This window comes from Myotis lucifugus, unplaced genomic scaffold, assembly GCF_000147115.1.
Source record: "Myotis lucifugus unplaced genomic scaffold, Myoluc2.0 scaffold_60, whole genome shotgun sequence".
NCBI classification, from domain to species: Eukaryota; Metazoa; Chordata; class Mammalia; order Chiroptera; family Vespertilionidae; genus Myotis; species Myotis lucifugus.
Window position 1 is genome coordinate 4,051,393 of NW_005871108.1, and position 20,673 is coordinate 4,072,065.

General features: G+C 43.3%; 1 protein-coding gene across 8 annotated transcripts in view; it reads left to right on the forward strand.

Annotated features, from left to right (window-relative positions):
- Positions 1-20,673, forward strand: part of RALY (RALY heterogeneous nuclear ribonucleoprotein) — a 74,368-nt gene that overhangs the window by 13,262 nt on the left and 40,433 nt on the right. For 3 of the 8 annotated variants that reach the window (XR_002829466.1, XR_002829467.1, XM_023754387.1), the window contains exon 1: positions 12,351-12,507. The exons of 2 other annotated variants lie outside the window; for them this stretch is intronic. Coding sequence is in view for 3 of the 6 variants with exons in the window: in XM_023754387.1 (XP_023610155.1) it covers positions 12,442-12,507 (66 nt within the window). In the remaining 3 variants the exon portion in view is untranslated. Of the gene's footprint in view, positions 1-6,050; positions 6,070-12,350; positions 12,508-20,673 lie in introns of those variants that run through there. 3 more of the 8 variants (XM_023754391.1, XM_006089418.3, XM_006089417.3) reach the window with 3 other exon arrangements.

Sequence of the window (20,673 nt, forward strand, 5' to 3'; positions counted from 1 at the left end):
TGATGAGTATTATGGAAACGTGAGTGCTTTGGGAACATGGAGGAGAGGGGGACACTAACTTCCTGGGAGATCAAGGAAGGCTTCACAGAAGAGGTGATATTTAAGTTAGACTTCAAAGATGAGGTATTTATTTGGCAATTGTGAAGGGTAATCTGTAGCTTCCAAGCAAAGAGACCCAGTGAAGACAAAGGCACAGAAGCTTGCACGTGTGTCTTAGAGAAGGGTAAACAGTTCAGTGTAGCCAGAGTATAGGATTTCAGGAATGGAGTGTGGTTAGGGTTAAAGTTATCAAAGAAAGTTAGGGCTAAACTGTTAGGCCTAACATTCCAGGCTTAAGGAAATAGTGATGTGTATTATGTTTCACACATAACATAAGATAATGATTCTTGAATTAAGTGATATGTATTTGTCTATTTGTGCATGTGTGTAGCAGTGTTAGGATGTGTGTGTTACATTTGGAGATCATTTCTGAAGATCATTGAAGCAAAGCAACTATCAAGAATTGGAGCCAAAAGAACAGGTTAGGCCTATGCTCACCTGGGCTTGAACTTCTGAGATACCAGTTTCACAAGTCCCCAAATCATAGCATTAGAATTGGAAGTGATCTTAGGGACCAGTAGTTCATACATCTATCCATTCAACAAATGCCTGCTATTACTCTTGGAGCTGTGTTAAAGTAGTGAACAAAGCAGACTGCCTTTATGGAAATTGTTTTAGTGGGAGACAGAAAATGAGTAAATCAGTTACTATATCATTTCATAGGTGTTGCAAAGAAAGATAAGCAGGGGTAAAGGGTTAAAAAGTGGCCAGGCACTGGCTTTTCTGAGGAGGAAGATTATTTCTAGCTGAGAGAAGAGCAGGTGAAAAGGCCTCAAGGCAAGAGTGTGTATGTAATGTGGGGGGGGGGGGGGGCGGGGGGAGACACACACAAAAAACTAGAAGGCAGACAGTGTGGCTGGAGCAGTACCCTGAGGGGGAAAGAAGCAGGAGGTAAGGTTGGAGAGGGGGCAGCTGAGGCCAGAACTTACAGGGCCCTTGAGGTCCTTTCAGCCAGTGAGAAAATGAGGGTGACGAATACCCACGGCTACACAGCAAGTTAGTGGCAAGGTCAGGACTGGTGCCATCCTGCTTCAGCCTCCCTTCCTTTGCCTCCCTGATGTCTTCTGGCTTTTACCCAAGATTAACTTGAACCCCATTTAATTTCTTCAGTCTCCTCTTCCTCTCTGTTATCTTTCCCTTCCCCTGTGCCCAGGACTTCGGTCACACAGCACAGAAATTTTGTTTTGTTTTCCCAGGCTTCTTTGCTTAATCACAGCATTAGCATTTCCCACACTCAAATTTGTACATATGACCTGGTAATAGAGTGATTTCTGGAAGGTCAAAGCTACAGAAATTTTTGAAGGTCTTTTAGTTCAGCCCCCAACATAAAAAACTCACAGAGGACAAGTGACTTGCTCAAGGCCACTCATCTAATTAGTGGCAGAACTTGATTTTCTTTGTCTCCTATTCGCTGGCTCTTCATTTTTTCATGCTACCTCTATCTTTAATGTCCAGCGAAAGGGAGTAAAGTTGTGATCCATATAACTGAGCTCACATTCAGTGGCCCTCTTCCCCCTGCCCTTACTTTAGCATTTTATTTGGCCTTTGTCATGTGAATTTACTGTTTTATTCTGCCCAGGGTCTTTGTTTTTTTTTTTGTTTTTGTTTTTTTGTTTGTTTGTTTTATTAAATCTTTATTGTTCAGATTATTACATTTGTTCCTCTTTTTCCCCCCCATAACTCCCCTCCACCCAGTTCCCACCCCACCCTCCTCCCTCACTCCCCACCCACTGTCCTCATCCATAGGTGCACCATTTTTGTCCAGTCTCTTCCCGCATCTCCCACACCCCTTTACCCCCCAAGAATAGTCAGTCCACTCCCTTTCTATGCCCCTGATTCTATTATAATCAACAGTTCATTCTGTTCATCAGATTATTCACTTGATTTTCAGATTCACTTGTTGATAGATGTGTATTTGTTGTTCAAAATTTGTATCTTTACCTTTTTCTTCTTCCTCTTCTTAAAGGATACCTTTCAGCATTTCATATAATACTGGTTTGGTGGTGATGAACTCCTTTAGCATTTTCTTATCTGTGAAGCTCTTTATCTGACCTTCAATTCTGAATGATAGCTTTGCTGGATAAAGTAATCTTGGTTGTAGGTTCTTGGTATTCATCACTTTGAATATTTCTTGCCACTCCCTTCTGGCCTGCAAAGTTTCTGTTGAGAAATCAGCTGACATTCGTATGGGTACTCCCTTGTAGGTAACTGACTTTCTTTCTCTTGCTGCTTTTAAGATTCTCTCTTTGTCTTTTGCTCTTGGCATTTTAATTATGATGTGTCTTGGTGTGGTCCTCTTTGGATTCCTTTTGTTTGGGGTTCTCTGCGCTTCCTGGAGTTGTAAGTCTATTTCTTTCACCAGGTAGGGGAAGTTTTCTGTCATTATTTCTTCAAATAGGTTTTCAATATCTTGCTCTCTCTCTTCTTCTGGCACCCCTATAATTCTGATGTTGGTGCGCTTGAAGCTGTCCCAGAGGCTCCTTACACTATCTTCGTATTTTTGGATTCTTTTTTCATTTTGCTTTTCCGGTTGGGTGTTTTTTGCTTCTTCATATTTCAAATCGTTGACTTGATTCTTGCGCTCCTCTAGTCTGCTGTTGGGAGTCTGTATAATATTTTTTATTTCAGTCAGTGTATGCTTAATTTCTAGTTGGTCCTTTATCACAACATCGAGAGTCTCACTAGATTTCTTATAGATCTCATTAAGTTTATCGGCAGTTTCTAGAAAATTATTGAAAAACCTTAAAAGTGTGGTTTTGAACTCTATATCCAGTAGTTTGCTTTCCTCCATTTCTGTCATTTGTGTCCTTTTTCTTTGTCTCCGCATTTTTTATGCTTCCGTGTTGATACAGTGATTTTCTGTGCTAAGTGTCCTCTAGGGCCCAGTGGTTCAGCCTCCCCAATTACCTGAGGAGGACACCCTTGGTGCACCCCCTCGTGGTCTTTGTTCACAGTCTTGTTGTAGTTAAGCCTTGATTGTTGTAGGTATCACTGGGAGGAATTGGCCTCCAGGCCAATTGGCTGTGAGAATCAGCTGTGTCTGCAGTGGGAGAACTTCTGTGCTGGAGACACCCCTCTGGGGCAAGACTTGCTTCAATGGGGCTTTGGTGCTCACTGAGTCTGCCCCCTGAGGGTGTCCTTTATGTTTCCACGGAGCTGCAAACTGGATGGTCCCACTCTGACCTCTGGGTTTCCTGGCTCCTGGATCTCTAGGGAGGTGCTAATCTAGCCTTTGCTTGAGGCTATCCAGCAAAAGCCTCCCTGCAGGGCTTGGGCAGGGCGGGTCCCATGGGCGGGGCTAGCAGTTATGGCTGCTCTGAGTCCTGCCCTCAGAGGCTTTGCTTCTCAATGTCCCGGTAATCGCTGCAAGCCCCTCGGAGAGAAAGCTGCCCTCGAGTTCCGACCGATGCCAGATAGTCCCGTTTCTCCCGTATGAGTCTGGGTCCCTAGAGACTCGCCCGGAACTGGAGCTCAGAGCCTGAGACTCCCTCCCGATTGAAAACGACAACCGCGCCCTCAGCCGCCAGCCTGCTCCGCATGCACCTCCTCACCTTAGTATTTTACTTCCGCACTGCGCCTCCTCTGAGTCTGGGTATGCTTTTCTCTTTCCTTCTAGTTGTAGAATTTCCACTCAGCCAGCCTTCCTGTGGTTCTGGATGATGTCTGTTCTGTCTTTTAGTTGTATTTTTGAAGTGGTTGTGCGAGGCAGCAATCTCCGGTGTTTACCTATGCCGCCATCTTGGTTTCTCCTGTCCAGGGTCTTTGAACTACCCTTTGCAAAGAGAGCATGTCCATAAATTGCTCACCCTTGTTCATGCTACCCTCATACTTGAACTGGCAGCCTGCTCTTAATGTCCAGTCTATATCCAGACTTGTCTTTGAACCCAGTCCCAGTCTTCTCTAGAGAAGCAATGTAGAAAGGATATACAGTGGTAACTCAGTTCTGTTTTTTTGTTTAGTTTCGTTTTTTTTAATATATTTTATTGATTTTTTACAGAGAGGGAGGGAGAGGGATAGAGAGTTAGAAACATTGATGAGAAACATCGATCAGCTACCTCCTGCACACCCCCTACTGGGGATGTGCCCGCAACCAAGGTACATGCCCTTGACTGGAATCAAACCTGGGACCCTTCAGTCCGCAGGCTGACGCTCTATGCACTGAGCCAAACCGGTCAGGGCTAGTTTTGTTTTAATATATTTTTATTTCAGAGAGAGAGAGATAGAAACATCGATGAGAGATAATCATTGATCGACTGCCTCCTGCCTGCCCCCTACTGGGGATCGAGCCCATAACCCCGGTATGTGCTCTTGCCTGGAATCGAATGCAGGCCTATGCTCTATCCACTGAGCCAAACCAGCTAGGGCGTGCCTCAGTTCTTGAACTTAATTGGTTCTTGAAGTCTGTTCAAGAAGTGATTTGTTTGAAAACCAAATCATTTTTTTCCATTAGAAAGAATGTAAATTGAATTAACCTAATCCAGACCCCCAAATGATTCCATTTTAACCTTTCTATACTTTACATGTACTGTTTAACCTATAAATAAACACTTTTCTTAAGTTTATCAAACCACCCCCTACTAGCCTTAAAGGAATCACTTTCAGCATTCATTCCAGGGGTGTCTTTCAGGTCCTATGCAGTATCTTCTCTTGTTCATGTATCACTGCCTCTGAAATGCTGTCACTGGCTAACTGCTTTTTGTTTATCCAAATCAACAACAGTTTTTGTACTTCTTCAATTGCATGTGATCATTGCTTCTTTCACAACCTTAGCAACATTAGCACTCTTGATGGCCTCTTTGTGTTTTAAAATTATGCTAATCCTTTTTTTAAAAATATACTTTATTTATTTTTTACAGAGAGGAAGGGAGAGGGATAGAGAGTTAGAAACATCGATGAGAGAGGAACATCGATCAGCTGCCTCCTGCACACTCCCCACTGGGAATGTGCCCGCAACCAAGGTACATGCCCTTGACCGGAATCGAACCCGGGACCCCTGAGTCCGCAGGCCGACGCTCTATCTGCTGAGCCAAACCAGTCAGGGCTAAAATTATGCTAATCCTTCATTTCACTAGCAACAAAAGCATTCTTTCCTTTGTTTTTGTTTTGTTTTGTGTTGTTTTTTGTTCTGTTTTTGCCTGAGAGATGCTTTTTGTCATGCTGAGGTATCAGCATGAAAGGGTTGTTAGGTTGAAAGCTGAAGTTGGTTGAACAATGGAGACATTTTCTGTGAACAATTTGGTTGAGAACTGAATTGTCATTGGTCCAGAAACGAGGTTTGATTGTACCTGGCTTTGAATCCCACTTTTGGCACATATTGGAACAAAGTAATCTTGGACAGGTAACTTGACCTGAGAGCAGTTTTCTCATCTGTAAAATGGAATGTTAATACCTGCTTGATGGGGTCATTGGAAAGATTATTTAAAGTATTATATTTATACACCTCAGGCATTTTATAAAGTGAGGCTAACTCTTCCTTAAAGGCCCATCTTGAACTGCCCTCTCTGTTTTTCCTAATTATCTAATAGGTAATACTTATTGAGTGAGTTTCTGTAGGTACCATGCCAAATGCTTTTAAAAAAAAAGTGCTTATTACTACATGTGAATCTACAATGATCTCAAAATAAAAAGTTATGTAGATAGATGTGAGAGTAGGATTCAGTGTGTGCCTATGTTCCAGTTGTTGCTATTTCCTAGCTTTGTAAACTTGGACAAGCCTCCTGACCTCACTCTTAAGTGTTTTTCCCACTAGAGCCCTAGAATTCCATTCCAGAGCCATTTGGAAACCTGACTTGCTTACCTGTTCGCCTTGGAAAATGTTCTGTGTTGATGACAGAGCACAGCCACTGGGCTGGCCCTGTGTGACTTGGAGAGGACAGGACAGGACAGGAGGCAAAGAACTAGGTGCCTTGGAGCCTTTAGATCAAGAACTGGCAACTCATCACAAATCAAATAAATCAAAAGATTTCTGAGGTATTGGCCTGGGGGTTGTCTGCTTAGATTATGTTCTGGGAATAAGGGGGATTGCAAACTCCACTGAATAGATGACCAACAATGCACAATTACTAATTGTGTTCCTTAGGCTAATTCTTATTTTACCTCTCAGAGCCTCAGTTTCTCTGTCTATCTACACTAATAAAAGACAAAGATGCTAATTGACCACACCTTTGCTACGCCCCAAGACACGCCCATCAGCCAATCAGAGCAACTATATGCAAATTAACCCAACCAAGATGGTGGCCGGCAGCCACAGAGCTGGAGCAAGCAGGAGGTTTGGTTGCCCGAGCGATGGAGGAAGCCAAGCTTCCTGCCTGCCCTGAGCCAGCTGTGGCCTCCGCTCATGGCAACAAAGTTTCAATTATAGAAGACAAATAAATCCCAGATACCTGCTTCCAGCCAACCTCCACTGGGAGCTTGGGTGACTGGGGGCCGGGGCCAACTTGCAAACAGCCATCAGCCCCTCACCCAGGATGGCCACACCCTCATGGGGTGAGGGTACCTGCTGGGGGGCTTGGCCAGCCTGCAAACAGCCATCAGCCCCTCACCCAGGCTGGCCACACCCTCATGGGGTGAGGGTCCCTGCTGGGGGGCTTAGCCAGCCTGAAAACGGCCCTCAGCCCCTCACCCAGACTGGCCAGGCACCCCAGCAGGACCCCCCACCCTGAAGGGGCTGTGGCCAGCCTGCAAACAGCCATCAGCCCCTCACCCAGGCTGGCCAGGCACTCCTATATAATAAAAGGGTAATATGCAAATTGACCCCAACAGCAGAACGACTGGAAATGACTGGTCACTATGGCACACACTGACCACCAGGGGGTAGATGCTCAATGCAGGAGCTGCCCCGTGGTGGTCAGTGCGCTCCCACAGGGGGACATCCCCCAAGGGCTCCCGGGCTGCCAGAGGGATGTCTGACTGCCAGCTTAGGCCCAATCCCCCAGGGAGACTGCGAGAGGGCACAGGCCAGGCTGAGGGACCCCCCCCCCCCCCCCCGTGCACAAATTTTTGTGCACTGGGCCTCTAGTGTGTGTGTGTGTTTGTGTGTGTATGTGTGTGTATATATATATATTTACTTTTATTAATCCTCACCCAAGAATATTTTCCCATTGATTTTTGAAAGTGGAAGGGAGGCATATTGGACTCTGAGAAAATTGGACTAAGAGAAACACATTGATTGGTTGCCTTCCACACATGGCCTAACCAGGGCTGGGGATTGAGCCTGCAACCAAGGTACGTGCCCTTGATTGGAATCCAACCTGGGACCCTTAAATCCACAGGCCAACACTCTATCCATTGAGCTAAACTGGCTATAAAGTAGTGCTATTGATACCTACTTTGGGGGTTGTGAGACTTCAAAATATCTTAGTTAAATAGGTGTCACACCTGATACTTAGATGGATGAATGGCATAGTATCTCTTTGGAGACCAGTATCTTTAGAAGGTGGCATTTAAGTCTCAGCTGCTCTGATTCTCTGATCACCCCGCTGCCTCCAAATACCCTGGACCCCTCCTTTTTCTTAAGTTCAGGTCCCAGAAATGTTGGGCATTTCTATCTGACCTCCCTTGCCATCTCTATCTGACCAGGTGAAATATCTGAGTAAGCAGGATTGTTACATATCAGACATACAGGGCCAGGGCAGGTAGCTCAGGCAGCAGCTAATGAACAAAAGGCTTCTCTCTGTTCCCAATAAATTGGTCCTTGGGGATCCTAGCTTTGAAATTCTAATTGACACAGGAAGGAAAAGATTCATTAGACTCTGGACTCATTAAAATGCTCTGCTGCTCACCTACGATTTATTCTTGGCAGTTCATCAAGAGGAATTAAGTAAACCAACAGGCTGGGATGCTGCTGACAGCAGAGTCCAATGTGCCTAGTGCTGCTTGTGGGGTGGGAATGTTGCGTTTCCCATACTGTGGAGCACACAGCTGGCTTCAGAAGTTCCTCACCCCTACGACTTAGCATGAATCCAAGTCTCATGTACTGTCAGTGCCGAAAGGACCTTTTGAGATCATTCATAGATGTTAGCTCATTATGGCTGGTTCAGACGAATGGGGCTTGGCCAAGATCACCCAGCACAATAGTAATGGAGTTAGCATTAAAATCAATCAGGCCTCCTGACTTCCAGGCCAGTGATATTTTCCCCTGCATCACCCTTGGATTTCTAGATCCAGTATTTCATTCAGCTTCCAGGAGGTAATTTTGACACATTCTGTGTGCCAGGGTTTTGTGATAAACAAAGCAGATACAGAGGGAGCCTGTATTAGGGGAGGTTAGAAAGACCTGAGGGGTGAATAGGAATTATTAGCTCGGCAAAGAAGCCGATGAGCTGTGTTCAAGGCTGAGGGACCAGTGCCTACAAAGAAGCAGACTCTACAGGAATGGAAAGTTGAGTGTGCTGGAGTGGAGGAATTGTGGAAGAGATGAAAAGTTAAGATAAGTCAAATCTATGAGGTTTAGTCCACTTTCTCTGGATATAAGAACCCTAGACCTGGGATTAGGAGTTCTGGGTTTAGATGTGTTAGTCATCACTCAGGTAACATTTATTTAAGACCTTTTAAGTGTGCCGTGCTGGGCATTAGGGAGTGTAAGGTATATGTAGTCCCCTCCCCCAGATCTGTCAGTTTAATGAGGCAAACACACCAATAAACAACTTCTATAATAAATCAAAGGAATAATTACCTCTGCTGGAGGAAGTCAGAGTTGAACTGTATGTTACTGTCATTATTTTCTCAAGGCTTTGATGATCCCTCCTGTCAAATGGTGATAACTACTATCCTATGTAGCTCATGAGCTGATGGGAAGACAGCTTTGTAATGACTGGTATTTGTGTGGCATTTTGTGGGTTACAAAACACTTTTCTGTCATCAATTAATTGAATCGTAACTATAATATTAAGACTTAGGAAATTTCCCAATCTACAGATGAGGAAACTAAAAGTCAGAAAGGTTAAGGCTTATTCATGGTTTTATAGCTTTTGATTAACAAAAGTTAGGATTGTAATTCCAAATCCTATGCTATCTTTTGCAATACAGTGGTTCAAACAAACTTTGAAAAGGAGACAGATGACAACCTTTCTTTCCCCTGCTTGAGTAACAAATTTCCTTCTCCCTTCACTAGAAATGCAAAAAACATCTCCAGTTTGAGAAAAGCAAACCTAAGTTGCCTGGGGAGAAAGAAAGGAAGTTTATTTTAAGTCTTCCACAGACTGGGCTCTGAGCTTTTAGGACCATGTGCCCCAGTGCTCCTTCAGCTCCCGCTGTTCCGTCTCATGCCATTTACAGAGTACTGTCTCACCATCACCTCATTGGCTACACATAGACAGAGCCTGTTATACAGATGGGTAAACTGAGATCCACAGAGGAAAGTAATTTGCCCATAGTCACTGAATTATTCATGCCAGAATCCAGAGCTCCTGACATCAGACAGGTGCTAAGTCATAGGATGTAGGGTCCGTTGATTCATTTCACTTCACATAATTCTTGAATATATCCCATGAAGTAGACACTTTGCTATACAAGAGAGGCTCTGGTTAGGCTCAAACCATTTTGGTGCAGTGCTTTCTTTAAGAGCAAGGACTTTTGTTATTTACTTCTCTGTCCTTACTAGGGCCCAGTTCCAAGAATGTCTTGCTGTTGTTTTTGGCCTCAGTCTGCCAGAAGCTGGAGGGAGCAGATGGCCACAGCAATGTGATCATGAGGGTGTGATCCCAGGCAAGACTAGAGGATGAGTTGAGAGCCCTAGACTCATCTATTGCTGCCAAGGTATTTTTTATTCCAGAACAATGTGAAGCTGGCCAGCCCTGCTCCCCCATCTCCCACCACCTCCCCCTGCTCCCTGCCACATCACCTCTCTCTCTCTCTCTCTCTCTCTCTCTCTCTCTCTCTCTCTCTCGTTGGTCACCTGGATAGATTTCATACAAAGGCTTCTAGGACCTGCTGTCCAAGGCATGTTCTAAGATGAGATTAAGGAGTCTCACCCGATAGCCAGTCTGGCTTTTCCTCTATCTACAGGCCTTCTGTCAGGCTCCTGCCCACTCTGCTGCTTTTACTTCTGACTTCTTAAGCAGAGTGGTTGTTTAATATTACTCTGACAGACAGCCTAAAGAGCAATCAGTGCTGATACTGAGAAACCAACATGTTTCCTGTTTATCCAAAATCCTAACTGCATAATTTTAAGAAGCTCTACTTGAGGAGGGTGTCTGGGATAAGGACAATTGACTTCCATGATGGGAAGCCTGCAAGACCTCAAGTACCTTATAAACTATGAAAGGAAATATGCACAGTGTTTCAAATGCCGTTCATATTCATATCTTTATACATTACAGAGCTCTTTCATACCTGTCGTTGCCTTTGAATCTTAGAGCAACTCTGTGAGAGAAGCAATGTGAGGATTACTATTCCCACTTGATACCAGGGAAGGTTAATCATGGTGGCAGAGCTCCAAGCAGAGCCAAGATTTGGGAGATTAATGGTCCTAGGTTTGAAATCTGGTGCTCACCACTTTTGGCTGCATAATCTTAAGCAAGTTATTTAGCCTGTCCAAGCCTCAGTTTCCTTCTCTATAATAGGATGATAACGATATTCTTATGGTTGTCTAAAGATCAAATGATATAATATAGGGAAAATGCTGGCACAGTATAGATTAAGTATTAGAAGCTCAGTAACTAGGTTTTCCCCTTAGTGTTTTAAATGTCTTGTATTCTGAGTTTTTGAGAATTACTACTCTGATTACAGTAAAATGAACTAACACATTAATAAATTCCTATGACCCAAAGTATCATTTAAAGTGCCATACTGGGTTAAGAGAACTGGATTAGTGGGAAGAAGGGGTACCCCAGGCAATAGCTTAGTACTTTAGATACAAATCACAGTGGGTTTGAGCTGATAGGGACCTTGAGATCTATTCCCAATGTATCTTTCTCAGAATAGATATTAATAATCCAGGAAAAGTCAGTTCAAAATAATGCAAAGTACATTTCTTTATTGCTGACTTCTTAGAGCCTTTCGAGTGCATGTGACTTGGGGAGAGGATGGAGTGTACCAACTTCCTATCTTTGACCTTAGAGCCTCTTTTCTGAGAACTCTTACTAACATCTTGAGCACTGGTCTTCCACAGAAGAGTTCATGCAGCACGTATCTGGTCCAGTTTCTCCATTTCTAGATGAGGCACCTGAGGTCTGTAACCAAGTTTATAGAGGCAGTCCACAGTAGAACCAAGTTCAGAGTGCCTCACTCCTTTTTGGGCCACAGCATTATTTGCATTCCACTATTTTTCCATTTCTAGCCAGCAAATCATAAAATTACAGAGCATTTTGCAAACCACTAATCAGAGAGCATTGTTAGAGAGTCAAGCTTTCTGTTTTGATGTGTTCATCCCAGAAAATAGGAAAATGAGGGGGGAAAAACAGGCTTATTGGCCAACAAATGTTTCCAAACAATGGAAGGAGCAGGGGTTAGGTAATTATCTCAGTGTCTAGAAAGGTTCTCTATCCGGCCTGCGGGCTGTGGCCGAGAAATCATTTGGTCTGGCCCTGCCAACGAGTTAGAGATGAGTTAATTAAATGTTTGACCAGTATAGCAGGCTAATTTTGTTGTTGTTGTTGTTGTTATTATTAATCTTCACTGGAGGATATTTTGTCATTGGTTTTTAGAGAGAGTGGAAGGGAGAGGGAAAGACAGAGAGAAACATCAGTGTGAGAGACACACATCAATTGGTTGCCTTTGCACGCTCCCCAACCAGGGCCAGGAATCGAGCCTGCAACCGAGGTACATGCCCTTGACCGGAATTGAACCTGGGACCCTTCAATCCACAGGCTGATGCTCTATCCACTGAGCAGAACCGGCTAGGGCAGTAGCCTAATTTTTAAATTGATAATTTTATATGGCCTGTGAATGATGCTATAAATATCCAAATGGCCCTCAGCAGAGTAAGGGTTCTCCACCTCTGCTTTTCCACACAGTTTAAAGTTTGTTCTTGCTTTCAGAAGTTTCCATTGCGCCTGGCTGGCACGGCTCCATGGTTGAGGGTCGACCTGTGAACCAGGAGGTCATGGTTCGATTCCCAATTAGGGCATATGCCTGGGTTTAAGGCTTGATCCCCAGTGTGGGCGTGCAGGAGGCAGCTGGTCAATGATTCTCTCTCATCATTGATGTTTTTATCTTTCTCTCTCCCTTCCTCTCTGAAATATATATTTAAAAGAAGTTTCAGTTGCAACCACAGGCTCATCTAAGAAGCCCACAGTGCAGTTCCCAGTGATCAGCAGTAACTATGAAAACAATCCTGAGAGGGGTCTGAAAAGAATATATCAAACTTCGGCTTCTCCATCACCATCTTCATCATTGAAATCGATGGTTAGGAATGTGCTACTGGATTTCTATCCAGACCCTGGCAGAGGGAGTTGTCCTTGGCATTTGGTAAGGGCTACCTTTGTGTTTTATTAAGCCTTCTAGTTCAGCTCTAGTAAAAACATTACCTTTACATTTGCAAAGTTGTACAGTAGACTTTTTTTTAAGAATACAGAAGTATTTTTATTTTTTTCATTTAGCGATACAAACAAATGCTGACAACATTCACATAACTTTTTCTCATGTCTACAACTGAATAGATTGGAACTGCTTTAATTGCTATAGAACATACTGTATTAGTGTTTTAAAAATTTATTCCAACCCATTTTTTTCTTTGAAGAAGAGGAAGAAGAAAAAGGTAAAGATACAAATTATGAACAACAAATACACATCTATTAACAAGTGAATCTAAAAATCAAGTGAATAAAAAATCTGTTGAACAGAATAAACTGGTGAATATAATAGAATCAGGGGCATAGAAAGGGAGTGGACTGACAATTCTCGGGGGGAAAGGGGTGTGGGGGGTGCGGGAAGATACTGGACAAAAATCGTACACCTATGGATGAGGACAGTTGGGGGGGGTAAGGGCAGAGGGTGGGGTGGGAATCGGGTGGAGGGGAGCTATGGAGGGAAAAAAGAGGAACAACTGTAATAATCTGAACAATAAAGATTTCATTAAAAAAAAAAAAAGAATGGATGGGGCAGGGGACAGTGGTACATGGTGTTCAGTTCAGCAGATACTTTCCTGAGCTCCTATCCTGGGCCAAGACCTATTTTGAAAGGCAAGGGGGAATGCCAAGATGAAATAGATTGTGGTCCCTACCACCCAGGAATTCACAGTCAGTCTAGGTGGGGAGGTGACACAAAAACAGGTCATTTTAATATAGTTACCTCAGATGGATCTTAGGCATCACATCAGATTCCACTGCCCTACAGCTAGGAGAATGATTTGCTGTTATATTAATTGTTGAAATAATCATCCTATTAATATCCTTCTCATCATTAAAGCATCATTTTTAATGTGGAAAGTAGTAATACCTTAGAGAAGGTCAGCAGTTTCTCAAAGGAGACCTTTAACATGTTCAATTTTATTTGTATGGGAGGGAGGTAGTGGTATTCCTAAACTGCTGATCGGGCTAGTGAGTCCTTGGCTTGAGGAACATACTATGGGGAAGGATTTATATCCCTCTGGTCACCCAGTGTGCTCCTTAGTTATCACTTATTTTATAGCTTGTTGTACCCAGGCACATTTTTTTTTTTTTTTGGTAGAATGAGCAAGAAGGAGGAGGACAATCTGCCAAGAGAAGCACTGACTTAGCATCTGCTGAGATTGGCAGGGGCTATGGCGAGGCAGCAAAGACTTCGTGAATATATGTATTATTGCATGAGGTGCCTTCAATTAATCAATTAATGAACATTATTGGAGCTCCTCCCATGCGCCTAGCAATGTGTAAGATGATGTGAAAAAGTCCCACAGTTCGCCTAACACAGACAAGAGGAGTCAACACAGATAGGCATTGATCAGGCATTGACTTGTGTGGCTCAGACTCTCAGGAGCTATAGGAACTCATGGTACCTCCTTACTGATCACTGTCCTGCATATAACATAGGAGTGGTCAATTCCCATAAAGTTCAGGCTCTTCAGTGGCCCACAAGGCCCTTTCTGATCTGGCCTTTGCCAGGCTCTCTGCTGTTGTCTCCTATGTCATCCACTCTACACTCCAGCCCAAACCACAATACATATTATTCCCTAAACATGGAAGCTCTGTCCAGCTTTCACAGCTTTGCTCATGTTGTTTTCTCTTTTCTAAATGTTATATCATCCGTGTGTGGGCTCATTTCAACTCTATACAAGATCAGAACTTGATGATCCCTCTTCTTTGATTCCCTCCTTTCCCTTCTCTCCTGTGCCTCTGGTAAGTGACATGCCTCCCAGTTCCCAAGTCTTCCTGTCATAGCCCCTATCAAGATGACACATAGATTTGGTTTTGTTAAGATCTCTACCGCTGGACTGTGAACTCCTCTAGGGTAGGGTTGTATTTTGTTCATTTCTATCCAGTGTACAGTCACTTTGGCAGTAATAGGTGCTTAATAAACTATTTTTGGATACATGAGTAAATAACTAAAAATTTCAGCATATTATTCCTCTACAATAACTTCTTTGTTATAGACTCAAAATTGAGTAAACACAGGATACTCTTACCCTCATATATACATGAAAACACAATGAGGGTTTGCTTTCTTCCTGCTAATTAACATCCCCACCCCCACACAATATGATAATACATGATTCTGGTGAGGTTGCCATGAAAGTGGCATTTATTGGTGATAGCAGTGTAAATTGGTACAGCACTTTTGAAAAGCAATTACGCAGTGTATCTCAAGAGCCATAAAAATGTTATTCGTTTGACACAGTAATTTTACTTCTGGGAATCTGTCTTAAGGAAATAATCCAATATATAGAATAAAATTTCCCTCAGGTACTATTATTTGTAATAGTGAGAAATGGGAAAAACCGAAATGACCACCTAGACTTATGACCAGTGTCTAAGCAGCTCACTGATAGGAAGGGTTCGCCTCAGCCATACACTGCCCCCTCCCCATGCGTGACACATAAAGACTAGTCCAAGGAAAGGTGGGGTCAAACTTGAATCCATACGTTGGAGTCTGATACCCAACTGTTCAGGAAGAACTGAGTTCATACTGACTTGCTCACTGTGTGACCTTGGGCAGCTGACTTTGCCTCTCTGCACTAGGGTTTACTCATCTGTAAAGTGAGTGTGACTTATGATCCCTCAGAGAATTGTGTGTGGATTTGGTAGCCTTAACTCATGAAGGGATTTGTAAGCCACATTAAAAGAGTTGGACTTGGTTCTTGGTGGTGGGAAGCCATTTCACTGATGGGTCTTAAACAGGAGGTGAAAGGGACATACTTGCTCAGTCACTCAAGAGGCTCATGCTTAGTAATGTTTGTGGAGTTAATGTTACCAGAGGGATGAAGGCAATGTGGCTATGACTCTGGTGTCAGTCTTGGTCATCTTTGGGCCAAACATATGGCACTGTGAGATGATGCTTTGAGCTGAGCCCTAAGTTATGTTTAGATTAGAATCCTGGAGAGAGGTCATCTTCTTCCCTTCTCCTGTCTGAATGTTATCTGTACAGCCTACTTTACTGTACAGCCTAGGGAAATTAAATATATATACATATAAATACAGAGTGTTCAAAAAATGTATACACACTTTGAATGACTATAAAGTCAGTATTCATTAACATACAGTTCATTTTCAAAATTTAAAAGAATCTACAAAAATCAGTAATTTTTTTGTCAATGCTTGTTTTCAAACTGATGACCATTCTGGTCCAGGCACTGCTGATAACACGAAGCAGTGGAATCACAAAACATCAAGAATCGTTTTGTGCGGTATTTTTGCACATTCTCATTCAATAGCTGCCCTGAATTTGTCAATTGTTGCCTATTTTGTACAGTAAACTTTGTTTTTTGTGTATTCCCATAAGAAAAAGTCTAGTGGATAAATTTTTTTTTGTTCAAAGCTTAGTCTGGCTTCACCCATTATTTCAAATCAGTTAAACCTGAAAAGGAGTGAAAATTACGTGCGTTGCCAGCTGTTCAAGTGTGTATACATTTTTGGGGGACATCCCGTATATATGCTAGTGCATATGCTGTTTGCAGGATTGAGCCTTTGTGGGGCTGTGAGGGGTGGCATTTTGCTCTTTTCAAGGAGAAGGATTGTTGTAATGAGGAAAATACTGGTTTCACGTGAAAGGATTTTAATCAACTGCCCTTACACCTGAGAGGCACAATGCTTGGCTGCAGTGCCAGGCTGTATACCCTCTACCTCCTGCTTTCAGCCACCTGGCTTGCTGCCTGGGTGCCTCTGTCTAGGAAGACCAGCAGCTGTCTATCCTGGAGATTTATGTTGTACAGCCCAGGTAACAGTACATTTCCATATGTTATCTCTCTTGACCAGGGGTCCTCAAACTACGGCCCACGGGCCACATGCAAATACAAATATTGTATTTGTTCCCATTTTGTTTTTTTACTTCAAAATAAGATATGTGCAGTGTGCATAGGAATTTGTTCATAGTTTTTTTTTAAACTATAGTCCGGCCCTCCAACGGTCTGAGGGACAGTGAACTGGCCCCCTGTTTAAAAAGTTTGAGGACCCTGCTCTTGACCCTCCTACCAACCTGCACTGCAAGTGGGCAGGGCAGGGATTTTTTCCTAATTTTACAGAAGGGGAGCCTGGAACCTCAGAGAAGTGAAGTGCCTAAGTTCACACAGCTAGTGGGGGGAGTGGGGGAGGGTTAGGACCCAGAGTTCCACAGGTAATCAGGAATCCAAAGCTAATAATACCCTATTACTATTTTTACTTATGGTGAGGCCTGCCATGGGAGAAGTTAGGCCTCCCTCTTTGTTCCTCAGAGAGTTCCTTGTTTTTCTAATATAGGCTGGAAATTGGGGACACATGCACACAGCCTTTTGCAGCCTTATTCTAGAATAGCCACCGAATGTGGAGTTTCCATCAGACACAGAACAGTGAGCAAACAGGTTTCTTACCATACCTGTTGCCCAGAAGTGGAGCCCAACATGCCTTCTGTGTCCTCAAGGTACAGAGTCCTTTCTGGAAAAGGACTTAGGGCCTCTCTTTCTGCCCCCTTCTCAAGTGGTATTCTCAGGGGGCTGCTTTATTCTAGAGATTCATTCATTCATTCATTCAATTCAACACTTAATGAGAATCACTCCTGTGATTCTTTTTGGGTTCAAGGCACATTTTCAAATACTAGAAGTTTGGTGAAACGCTTGAAAAGACTTTATTGAATCCACAGTGATAGTATTCTTTCCTTGACCACAGTTCACCTCTAGGTTAGTGTTATAGTAGAACTCATCACCTTCCCTTTTACTAGTATACTCGCAAGGAAAAGTTCTTGCAGGTTCCAACAATAATAATAGTAGCTAATATTTGCATACTTTTAAATATGCCATACACTGTTCTAAACACTTACATGAATTAAATTATTTTAACCTCAGGAACCCTAGAGATATGTACTGCTGTCCTCATTTTACATGTAAGGTAACATGTGCAGCATAAAGAACTTAAGATACTTCCCAAAGATCATGTCACATAGCTGGTTCAGGGGCAGAATGAAGGCATTTTGGCTTCAGAATTTACTCTCTTGACCATATAGCCTCTTACATGAGAGTAAACATTTAGTCTTTAGCTCCTGCTTGATGGCAGGTCCCTGTTCATAGCAGCAGGTTCTCCCTCCCTCTCCACCATGTCATATGAGCCTCTCCTCTCTGGGTTGTGCTGAAGATAGCATCACATAAGCTCAGAACAAAAAGAAATTTTGTACATTGACATACTTGGCTACACACCTGGAAGGTGTTTAGCAAGGTACACTACTTTGTCTTGGCACATTGGTTACTCATCTGCCCCATCCAGTGACACTCTTGGGTGTACAGTGGCAATCAGGAGTGAATCTGATGCCCATCTTGTTCTCAAGAAATTCCCTAGAAGGGGTGAGAAAACTGCTTGGTAAACAGCTATAATACAAAACTGAAAATTAGAAATACCAAAAAGAAAAGTCCTAATATAGCCTCCCCTTCCTGGCTGGTTTCCTCACGTCTTGTAATGTGAGGAGAGAGGGTCTAGGAGTACCAGCCTCTTCAGGAATGTACTTTCCTCTCAGAACCCCGGGCCTCAATCCCTATTAGGCCTAGATCACCTTACCTTGAAGGATATGGCATGACCTAGAGCAGATTACCAAGATAAATCACCTCCTGAAGTGTTTGGAGGCAAATTCTTAAACTCATCCTTGGCTTATTTATCTCTTCTCTTTTTCTTGAGGGAAGTAAAAGGAAAAAGATTAGGTAAATTTTAATAAATCAGTTTAATACCAAAGTCTAAAAGAAGTCAGGCTAAAGGACTTGAAAGAAATTTAATAAACTCTGTTCTTTGTTTGCTTTGATTTTTAGGATGGGTGAGAGGCTTAGAGCTGTGCTACTCAAAGTGTAGCCCATTGAATGATGCTAGTTCACAAACTGTTGCTGGTTTGTGATAAGTATATAAGTTGGAAATAAGTGCTTAGAAACTGTTACAGTAAAATTTGACATTTTTGTTATATTTTATAATTGTGTTTGTCCATAATGGGTTGGAGATTTAAAAAGCAAAACAAACAAAAAACTGGCCCTTCACTAAAAATGGTAAATAGTTTTGAGAAGCACTGGCTTATTTAGCGTGACAAAGTGAAAAAGAGCTTCAGTCTTCTTGTCTGTAAAATGAGATTAATAATACCTCAAATTATTATTTTTGGAATTACTTGATTGTAAATAAAATTTTGGGGCATGTAATATTTGCCTGCCACTGTGCATTTATTGTACATGTATTATCTTATTTAATCCTCACCACAACTCTGAAATAAATTTTCTTATCATCCCAATTTTTCTGAGACTTGGGAAAAAAACTTAGGTTAAGGGACTTGCCAGAAGTTAAGTCTATAGTAAATGTGTAGGTGGAATTTGAATGGGAATTGGCACTCTTAACTGTATTGTACCATGTTCTGCATAAAAAGCCTGGCACATAAGAGGGCTCCCTGTCATTCCACTTTCTCAACTTTACTAGAGGTCTGGAGACCTGCTTTCTCATTTCATCACTGACCCTAACTGATTTTGTGACCTTGGGCAAGTCACTTCTTTATACCATAACTAGAGGCCCGGTGCATGAATTTGTGCACCAGTGGGGTCCCTCAGCCTGGCCTGCAGGATTGGGCCAAAACCGGCTCTCCAACATTCCTTAAGGGATCCCGGATTGCGAGAGGGCGCAGGCCGAGAGGGCACAGGCCAGGCGGAGGGACCCCACCGGTGCCTGATTGGGGCCGGGGAGCCAGCCAGGGAAGGACTGTGGGAGGGTTCCAGGTCTTGTCTGGCCCGTCTCACTCAGTCTTGATCGGCTGGACCCCAGCAGCAAGCTAACCTACCGGTCGGAGCGTCTGCCCCCTGGTGGTCAGTGTACATCATAGCGAGCGTTGAGCGGCCTTAGCACATCATTAGCATATTACGCTTTGATTGGTTAAATGGACAACCGGACACTTAGCATATTAGGCTTTTATTTATAGGATTATCTCATCAATCTTTAGTAGTGGGACTGTTTTATTCATCTTTGGTTCCCCAGCATTTAGCTGAATAGGGCTTGATATATAATGGATATTGAGTACTGATATAATTGATTACACTAGATCCGTGGTCGGCAAACTCCGGCTCGCGAGCCACATGCGGCTCTTTGGCCCCTTGAGTGTGGCTCTTCCACAAAATACCACGTGCGGGCGCGTGTACAGTGCGATTGAAACTTCGTGGCCCATGTGCAGAAGTTGGTTTTCGGCCTGGGCGAGTCTATTTTGAAGAAGTACTGTTGATATTTGGCTCTGTTGACTAATGAGTTTGCCAACCTCTGCACTAGATGATCTCTAAGGGTTCTTTCAGTCTCTACTTTCTCTGAACATCCTAGGTGCTTTATCCTCTTCCAGCATCATATTTCCACCTACTCCACCTAGCAGCATGATCTTATTTTCTCATGTCTGTTTGTCCTAGCCAGTCTTGATTGTGGGTACTTTGAGATAGCCCACATAGTGCCCATGGTTTTACTCGTTTGTGAAATGTGTCTAAACTCACCAGGGATAATAAAGTACGGAGTGGAAGGGGCTACTCCATTCTTACCCAGTGGGGCCTGAGCCTAGGGCAGCTCTGCTGGCAGCCCTGCCAGGCCTGAGTAATGGCCGCAGCCTGGAGCAGGGTTTTCCATGAGCTCCATCGGGTCTCCGTAATTGGAACATGGCACCTTCCGACTTGTAATAGATGGCAGAACGAGAGGGGCATTTGTCACTGCCCGACTTCCCTGCAGGAAAGAGGCTCATAAGTCACAGCTGACAAACCCTTTGATGACTTTTAAACTTCATTTACAGAAAAGAATAGCTATAATCAACCAACAGCAAGCAGTGACTAATCTTGCTACATTATCACAGTGAGGAGCCAGCCCTTAAGGCATGGGAAAGGGGGGGCGGGCATCCCCCAGGCTTACAGCAAATACTTATTGGCTCTTGGAGTTGAAAGTATGCTCTTAGCAAGGCCCCATGAGTTTATACAGAAAAGGATCAGAAAGTGTTAGAAGCTGATCTGGAAGGTACAGGGTCTGCTTAGCATGAAGCCACTCTGGGCCA